Source organism: Belonocnema kinseyi, chromosome 4, assembly GCF_010883055.1.
Source record: "Belonocnema kinseyi isolate 2016_QV_RU_SX_M_011 chromosome 4, B_treatae_v1, whole genome shotgun sequence".
Taxonomy (NCBI): Eukaryota; Metazoa; Arthropoda; class Insecta; order Hymenoptera; family Cynipidae; genus Belonocnema; species Belonocnema kinseyi.
The window spans coordinates 68,539,824-68,548,983 of NC_046660.1; the positions used below are offsets into that span (position 1 = coordinate 68,539,824).

Below are 9,160 nucleotides of genomic sequence, written 5' to 3' on the forward strand. Positions count from 1 at the left end.
CAGTCTGAAGAACATTAGAAATGCTACCTCCTTCTCTAACGGCACCCCATCCAGTGATTGTTGCCAATGAACCTTCGACAGCCTCCTCGTCCTGTTCAAAGATAGCAATTGGTTGACGTGATGTTCCCAACTCAAAGGGTGTTTTCAGCTGCAATAATGCTACGTCGTTTTCAGGAACACCATACAAGTTCGTCCTGTAATTTTTGTGTCTGACAACTTTCGCAACTGGATGAACAGTTCCTCCTGAACTGAAGTGTGTGGTTCCAGCTCGAACGCTGATCCACTTAGCTGGATAACTCACTGTGCAATGGCCAGCGGTCAAAACCCAAGTTTCGGAAACAATGCTTCCTCCACAGTAACTGAATCCATAAGCTTGAAGAGAAACCTGGTGTGGAACAGCTTCAATGGTTGTTGGTTCACCACCTACGATGCGTCCATTTGGGGTGATTGGATTTAGGTCCGGGAATTTGCGAAGTGGTTCCGCTGTTTGGGAAAATGGTTTATTAGTTACGTTTCTGTAATTGGATCCTTTAAATACGCGTTTAAAACCTTGAATGTAGACATCAGTAGAAGTGCAACTGTTTGTAAAACGATTAAGTAAATTAATCAATAAATGAATTAAAACTGTCAATTAGTTGATTGTCCAATTGCATGGAAATAACTCTTGCATACTAATTGAATGCTATCAAGTTATAATTGTTCGACACAAAACTCGAGGAGACATGCATTACAGTTCTAAGTGGATGTTTCATTAGAGTATGATAAATTGATATTTTACAAATAATAAATATTGAAATTTTAAAAGATACTTTTTACATATGAATCAGTCGACAATCTTTTGATTATTTCAATAATACTGGCTTAAAATCATCACAGTAAATGCAATGTTTGATTTTTGAAGTGTAACTTACCTGTAGCAGTAGCTAAGAAAACAGAAAGCACTAGGTATCCAAACATCTTGTTTCAATCTTGGAGGAGCACTTGCTTTTCCTCTGAGATGCCGGGTAATTTATACTGGATCTTAAGCTGGTTTTGATTGATAGAGTGCGACCAATTACATTGCTTAAGATAGCGCTGGCGAGTCTGTAGAAGTGAGGTTCCACTGACTTCCACCTAAATCGAGTGCAATAACCTTTTTTTTAAATCTGATATTTCAATATAATTTATATTTGGCTATTTAGAAATTGTATTTAATATCAAAATATATTGTGAACATCTCCTTGATTAATTTTAGAGAAATATAATAAAAATGTGCTGAATTGTTATCCAGATTACTACTTTTTAGAACATTGAAAGTTTATTAAACCTCTTGATACTGAAAAATAGCTTTTTGTAGATTTTTTATGAAAAACTAACTAATCTAAAGTTAGTAAAAAATTAACTAATTTGTAAAATTTATTGTAATAAATAATGCCTAAATAGGTTCATATAAATGAATGGAAAAATCAGTTTAAAATTGTTACTGTACTGGATTCAGACGAATGTCAATGGACTCATTATGCTATAGATTCGCAAGCGCTATCTAAAGAAAGGTAATTAATGGTACTCTTATCAATCAAAATCAGCTTAAGAATTAGTATAAATCTCTGCGTTTCTCAGACAAACAGTAAATTCTCCTACAAAACTAAAGCAAGATGTTTGTATATCTGGTGCTTTCTGTTCTCCTCGCTACGGCTTCAAGTGAGTTCCACTATGAATATGAGAAACGCTATCTTTTTATTACTATTGTTCGACTTATGTCAATCTTTTAATTATGAACTTTTCTCTGCTCGCTAATAATTTGATGGTATTTGTTTATCATGCAAAGGCATTTCAATAAATTATTTATCCGTAAAATCGTTTAAAAAAATTGAAGGTAATTTGGATTTCTTTCAGGATTTGACAATGTGTATAATAAGTTAGATTATTTTACAAACAGCTGAGCCACTTCGAAAATTCCCGAACAACCATCGAAGCTGTTCCACACCAGGTCTCTCTTCAAGCTTATGGATTCAGTTACTGTGGAGGAAGCATTGTTTCCGAAACTTGGGTTTTGACCGCTGGTCATTGTACTGTGAGTTATCCAGCTAAGTGGATCAGTGTTCGAGCTGGAACCACACACTTCAGTTCAGGAGGAACTGTTCATCCAGTTGTGAAAGTTGTCAGACACGAAAGTTACAGGACTAACTTATATGGTGTTCCCGAAAACGATGTGGCATTGTTGCAGCTGAAAACGCCCTTTGAGTTAGCAACATCACGTCAACCAATTGCTCTCTTTGAACAGGATGAAGAGGCTGTCGAAGGTTCAATAGCCACAATCACTGGATGGGGTGCAGTTAGAGAAGGAGGTAGCACTTCTAATGTCCTTCAAACTGTGGATGTTCCCATAATTTCAAAGACTGTGTGCAATGATGCCTATGAATCTTATGGAGGAGTTCCTGCTGGTCAGATTTGTGCTGCTTATCCTGAGGGAGGAAAGGATACTTGCCAAGGGGATTCTGGTGGCCCTTTAATTATTTCTGGAAAATTAGCTGGAATCGTTTCCTGGGGCAATGGATGTGCTCGACCTGGATATCCAGGAGCCTATACTGAAGTCGGAACCTATCGTAAATGGATCATAGAGAATGCTAAAATTTAGTTATTCAAAATTGTAAAATAGGATTGGAAAATTCTTAATAGTTGGCATTGAATTCAATGTTCATTGTTATTTTAAAAACTGTATTAGCGTCAATGAGTATTGTCTGATGCACAGTGTTTATTTATTGGGAATAAATTATTCTTGTTCTTAAATCTTATTCTTATATTTATTATGTTGTTTTATTATTTTCATACCTGCATATATGAGTTCTGGAAAGTTCATTATCATTGGTGAAAAGCACAAAATATGTATAAAATCTTAATTGTCAAAGTGAATTTTAAATAATTTGAAATTGGCAAACTTTTCGGCTACGGAAAGCTACCCTTCTCAGAGATAGATATATACTTATTACATTGAAGAATAAACATGAAATCTTTTGGATATAACTCATAAAATCACGAATATTTGCATCAGCATATGTATTTTATCGTCATTTGGCTTTCCTTTCTCACACAAAAAAAAAGATAAAGTAAGTAGATAGAGAGACGGTTTCTTCTATTTTTAGTCCAGTTTAGTTAAATGCATATGATTTATAAAGCAGTTAATAAATAATTTTGTAAAGGTATAAAGTGGCACATGACCACCTACATTAACCTTGAAGTTAAAATCCTACGACATATTCCTAACTTAAAAACACATGTCTTTGAAATATTAATAAATACAAACTTCAAATCCTAAATGCCACTTTATTAACACAGAATTGAATTCTTATTTCATGTCTTTATTTTCTCAGCTAATGATTGCAGATTAGCACCACTCTAGTTTATAGGCGTTAAATAACTTAAATTATTTTGTACATTATTTTTTAAGAATCTTGCCAGGAAACTTTTTTTGTAGCACTTGAAGAACACATCCATTTTTCATAGCTCTGTTCCAAAGATAAAATCCTTACACCCCAGAGTTCTTCTTGATCCAATCTCGATAGTAACCAACTTCGGTATACACTCCTGGCATATTTGGCAAAGCACAACCATATCCCCAAGAAACTATACCTGCAAGACTTCCTTCAACAACCAAGGGGCCACCAGAGTCACCTTGACAGGAATCCTTACCACCTTCAGGATAAGCGGCACAAATTTCACCCTTGGGAATTTTTCCCATGAAGGCATACTGTTTCTGGCATGATTCTTTGCTGATGAGGGGTACTTGGACTGCTTGAAGATGAGCAGAAGTGGGTCCACCTTGACGGGTTGCTCCCCATCCAGAAATAAGACCAACTAGTCCAGGGATTAAGATCTTGTCCTGTTTAAATAGAGGAACAGCTGCACGCGATTCGTCTAATTCGAAGGGTGGGTCCACTTTCATGAGAGCAATGTCATTTTGTGGGATGCCATCATAACTGCTACCATATTCTTCGTGAACTATCACTTCTAATACGGAGTGCTTGCTGCCATCTTGGCTTTTGAAAGTCGAGCCAGCTCGGAATGAATAACTATTGGCTGGACCATCAGAGCAATGAGCTGCTGTCAAAACGTAGTCTTTTGAGATTATGCTACCACCACAGTAAAAGCTGCCACGTGAGAAAAGGCTGACTTGATAAGGTGCTGCTGTGATGTTGATATATTTTCCACCAACAATTTTTCCATCCAAACGCAGGATTGGATTCGCTGTTGAAAAAATTCTTTGTTAGAACACTGTATTCAGGAATTTGCAATTAGAGGAAGTTTTTAATAAGTGGTCTGAGAATATTCTTGACAAATCTTTTAGTTGTAGAAATGAAGTTTTTTCTTAACCTAATTTAAATCCTAAAAATAAAATATTGGATCTATTTAAAATTGGAAGTTTTCATAGAAGTTATTTTTTATCAGTATATGGTCGGATTCTTAGAACAAATAAGCTTAGTGGATTTGAAAAGTTAATTGCTGTCAAAAACTGGGATATTGAGAACTATTTCAGAATAGAAAAATCAAATATTCTTTCAGTTATTATCATAGCACATTACTATCAATCAATTTCGTATAAATTATTATTTGAAAAAACTGCTAAATTAAATTTAAGTTAAGGGAAATTATATTCAAATTACAATAAAAATTTGTCAGACTTACCATTTGCGAAGGCCGCAAGAGCAACTACAACCAAAAACTTGATCATCTTGAATTAGGACTAATCTTGAACTATCGAATAGCGCAATTAAAAGCCGTTTATATACAATATTCCTATCGCTGGGATGAGAGTTCGCACATGAAATTTCATTAGAGGCGAATCAATCATTTAATCTAATCATTGTGTCATCGACCATGTGAAGTTTCTGTAAATTCTATTTATTTACGAAGAAATAATTTAGACGTAACTAGACTTGAACATAAGATATCTAGGAACAATTACGTAACATGACATCCCGAAGAAAAATCAAAATTGTCCATTAGTTTATTCTCTCAAATGAATCATTTCTAAACGAATTTTTATATATAATTTTCAAAGAATTTATATTCGCTTACAATCTAAAAATTAATTAATTTTTTTGTATTTTTTTGTATGATTGAAATCTTCCAAATCCCTCTAAATTCACTGATATATCTAATTTCATACTTATTATCTGAATTATATTAATTGCTTAAACTAGTGGAATTTCTTTTATTCTAAGAACTCCCTAATTTGAAACAATTCCAAATGACGCAGAGAATTCAGAAGAATTGAAGATAATCCAGAAATTTGTTGAAGTAATTTAGTTTAGAATATTTGAATATTTGAATTTTAAAGCATTTGAAGAATCCAAGGAATTTGGAACATTCTAAATATTTAAGTATTTTAGAGAATTAACTAAATGTTACACTTAGGGAATTCAAGAAATTTAAACTATTCATGGGTTTCAGATAATTAAGTGTATATCAGAGATTCCTGAGCACCTCAGGAATTTCAGAAATTCAGAGAATTTTAGGGGTGTTAGAGCATTTAGGAAATCCAAGGTATTCAGGAAATTGAAATAGTTCGAGGAATTCAGAATATTCAAGGATATCAATAAATTTTAGAAATCGAAAATTTTGGATAATCATAAGAATTCAAAGAATTTCAGAACTCATGAATATTTAAGGAATTGAGAAAATTTCAAATATTCAAGGATATTATTAAATTCAGTGTTTAATTGATTTCCGAGCTTTAAGGGAATTTAAAGAATTCATAATTTCCAAGGATTTCTGGAAATTCAGAGAAATCCAGGAAATTGAAATAGTTCGAGGAATTTAGAATATTCAAGGATATCAATAAATTTTAGAAATCGAAAATTTTGGATAATCATAAAAATCAAAGAATTTCAGAACTCATGAATATTTAAGGAATTGAGAAAATTTCAAATATTCAAGGATATTATTAAATTCAATGTTTAATTGATTTCCGAGCATTAAGGAAATTTAAAGAATTCATAATTACCAAGGATTTCTAGAAATTCAGAGAAATCCAGGAAATAGATCAATTATTAGATTCAAAAGCTTAATAATAAAATTATTTAAATTTGTAAGCCTGAGAATAAAAATGTCTCAATTTTTCTATCTCTCCAGTGTTCAAAAGGGTAAAATTTTAAGTATTCTTGATTTAAAAGTCGCCTAATACCTAATACTTAAATTGTGATATATTTAAATATTTAAAGTTTTGAAGTTTAAACGTTTGTCCGAACAATTGTAGATATTTCAGCTTAAAATTAATTATTGATATATTCATTGGTTTTTACTATTTTTATACGCCCATAAAATATAATTATTTTTAAATAATAAAAACTTGTAAAATTTTAAAATTCAAAAAAAGAAATTCATTCAAATGAACGGTCTTCGGTCTAAGCCTGTTAACCGACATTTCAGAAATTTTACACGGCGAAGGAAAATCGTTGTTATTGTTAAAATTTTCTATATGTTTTCAAACTGTAAAATTTTTTTTCTTTATTTACTTGACAAAAATATTTCACGTTAGTTTTATCACATGCGAATCAAAATTGAACGTCAGATGACAATTTAAAGCTATTCATATGTTATCTAAAAGGGGTCCAAGGGTCTAAACCTGTTATCTTTAGTGTTCTGATGCTGGTTTTCTATTCTTTTTTGCGGGATCGCATCTTTCTGGGTTGTTCTTCAAGCTGCAGGCAAGTTTTATATGACAAAATTTTTGGAATCGTAAGCCAAACATATATGTGGTTGCAAAAATTAAAAATAGCCTTTTTGCAAAAATTTGCTGAGTATTAGTAAATAAGATGCGTCGCTCACTTTAGTCTTTACAGCGATCTGTAGACAAGAAAATCGAAAATGACGTAAAATTAGCCTCAAAAAACTTTTGACACACACATACACTCTACTGCACATACACTGACATGTGTCTCACTGACCTATTCTACGATTTAACTGAGCTCTTTCGAGAGAAAGCACCAATTTCCCAAAAGGTGCCATATGTAGTTAGCGAGTTCAGACCGTGGACCTATGCTCTAAATACCAAAACGCGATTTTCGAAAATCCATTAAAAAAGGGAATTTTGCCGTTTGGCTTACGGGACATTAACTGTATATAAAAACTGTTCCAGAAAATACAAAGAAATCAATTTCGAAAGAAATGTGAGTTAACAAGTTTAGACCGCGGATCCTTCAACCTTTATAATATTTTAAATCATTTTGTTTTGCCTAATAAACTAAGAAGCTTAGAAATTTCACTCGTGCTTAAAGCTAAAAAATGTACTGACAATAGATTTTTACAATTTAATTGTTTCTACTGAAACCTAGATATGGACTGAACAGAGTTAAAAGATTCCTCTTTATTCTATGTATTTCAAATCATAAACAAATGAAGAAATTATTAGCTTAAAAAGAAAATGAATAAAAATGAGTGAAACGTCAAACATATTTAACCTGGCAATATTTGTTTCCAATAATAATAAGAATGATATCTGCGAACCAATTTTATCCTGCGAATAGAATGTATTATTTTCGCTTACTTGTAAATTAGAATATAGAAAAAATTTAATAATAAAGTGAACTCACTTAAAAAAACATTAAAGTTTTTAATATGAGCTCTTGTTGATTTTGTTTTAACAGTTTTATTTTTAATAATTTTATGAGGTTTGTAAAAAAGATCTTATAATGATTATCAAATGCAATTGGAAAATTGGTGTTTGGATATTAAAAATAAAACCGAATAAATATTTGAGATCGAAACATGAAGTCCCTATTTACAGTAAATAATCTAAAATTTCATAAATAAACTTCCTATCCACCTTTTCCTGTCTAAAAAGATCACACTTTGAATCACTAATATCAATTATAATAAGACAACTAGAGTCCCGTTTTAATATTTATCCAATTTCTATAAGAAGAAATTGCAGTATATGCCCCTGGAAATCCACGCCGAGCACATCCATTACCCCAGGATACAATTCCAGCCAGTCGTTCTTCGATGGTTAAAGGACTACCTGAATCACCTTGGCCTGCATCTTTTCCTCCATCAGGATGAGCAGCACAAATTTGACCTTCAGGAATGCCTCCATAAGCTACGTAAGCTAAACTGCATTTTTCTTTTGATACGATAGGAACGTTTACAGTCTGCAGAATATCAGAAGTGTTAACTCATTCCTTAAGAGCACCCCATCCAGTGATAGTAGAACTTGAACCTTCCAAAACTTCTTCACCATGTTTGAAAAGTTCAATAGGTTGTTTCGTTTCATCTAGTTTTAAAGGTGTTTTTAGATTTAATAAGGCAACATCGTTTCTAGGGACCCCAAAGATGCTTGTTGAAAATTTTTCGTGCAAAATTACCAGGACAATGCCCAGCTGTCAGTATATAATTTTCAGAAAGTATGCTGCCTCCATAGTATCCAAAACCCAAAACTTGTAACTGAAATTGGTGGGGTACTCATTCTATTTCTGTTGCTTCACCGCCAACTATGCGTCCGTGGGTGTTAGAGGTTTTAATTTGATAAATTTAGGAATTAGACGAGCTATTTCTAAAAATAAAAATGTTTTAGGTATTGCATCTTTTGGAAACAGAATATTTTATTCCTAATGACGAATTAACAAAAACCAGTAGGAATTATTATTGGATTTAATTTGTGTGTACTGTACTTACCAGCAGTCGAAGCGAAAATGACTGAAAGCACAAGAAACGTAAACATTGTTATTCCTGCCATATTACACTTTTTCCGTTTACCTTCGGAAGTACGCAAATTTATACTTTTTCTAAAAAACGTATGGATGACACAGGCCCACAAAAAAAAAACAAAAGTGTCTGTGCAATTGACCAGACCTATATATTCTTATGTATTTTTCGACGCTGAATCCGAATTTGAAATAAGAAAGTAGGGTCCAGCTACTTTTTTATGGGGTTTTGATCGAAAAACCTCATTTTTTACGGTTTCTTCAAGGTTTTTTTTAAATAAAAAAAAATAAAGAAATTTTTTTTTTTGACTTCAGAATCGAATTCTACGGGAAAAAATACATCGAAAACCATGTTTAGATTTTTTTTTACAAAAATATCAACCCACCATACGGCGATGAAAAGGCAGAAAATCGCGAAAAGTGAAAATTTGCTTCAAATTTGATTAAAATGACATTAAAATCAAGTTTTACGATTTTAA

General features: G+C 32.4%; 3 protein-coding genes and 1 pseudogene across 3 annotated transcripts in view; 1 reads left to right on the forward strand and 3 right to left on the reverse strand.

Moving 5' to 3' along the window:
• The window catches only part of LOC117170947 (trypsin epsilon-like), a 16,228-nt gene extending 15,271 nt beyond the window's left edge, over window positions 1-957 (reverse strand). The window contains exons 1-2 of the mRNA XM_033357989.1: window positions 912-957; window positions 14-483 (exon numbers count right to left, since the gene is read on the reverse strand). Of these exons, the coding sequence (XP_033213880.1) occupies window positions 14-483; window positions 912-957 (516 nt within the window). The remainder of the gene's footprint in view (window positions 1-13; window positions 484-911) is intronic.
• A 677-nt stretch (window positions 958-1,634) lies between these two features.
• On the forward strand, window positions 1,635-2,617 carry LOC117170948 (trypsin-1-like). Its single transcript, XM_033357990.1, has 2 exons — window positions 1,635-1,680; window positions 1,899-2,617. Exons 1-2 carry the CDS (start codon window positions 1,635-1,637, stop codon window positions 2,615-2,617), a joined length of 765 nt encoding a protein of 254 aa, XP_033213881.1.
• Window positions 2,618-3,326: 709 nt separating this feature from the next.
• On the reverse strand, window positions 3,327-4,708 carry LOC117170949 (trypsin-2-like). The gene is made up of 2 exons (XM_033357991.1): window positions 4,663-4,708; window positions 3,327-4,224 (listed from the first exon to the last, which is right to left on the reverse strand). The coding sequence occupies exons 1-2, from the start codon at window positions 4,706-4,708 to the stop codon at window positions 3,506-3,508; spliced, it is 765 nt and encodes a 254-aa protein (XP_033213882.1). The 3' UTR covers window positions 3,327-3,505.
• Window positions 4,709-7,862: 3,154 nt separating this feature from the next.
• Window positions 7,863-9,160, reverse strand: part of LOC117170950 — a 6,376-nt pseudogene continuing 5,078 nt past the window's right edge.

What these genes read in the sequence shown, in the direction of transcription:
- LOC117170948 (XM_033357990.1), top strand. Translation starts at nt 1,635, where the DNA reads ATGTTTGTATATCTGGTGCTTTCTGTTCTCCTCGCTACGGCTTCAA. An exon ending in TCTCCTCGCTACGGCTTCAA is followed by an intron (nt 1,681 to 1,898) that starts GTGAGTTCCACT and finishes GTGTATAATAAG; the next exon opens with TTAGATTATTTTACAAACAG.
- LOC117170949 (XM_033357991.1), bottom strand. Translation starts at nt 4,708, where the DNA reads ATGATCAAGTTTTTGGTTGTAGTTGCTCTTGCGGCCTTCGCAAATG. An exon ending in TCTTGCGGCCTTCGCAAATG is followed by an intron (nt 4,225 to 4,662) that starts GTAAGTCTGACA and finishes TTTTTTCAACAG; the next exon opens with CGAATCCAATCCTGCGTTTG.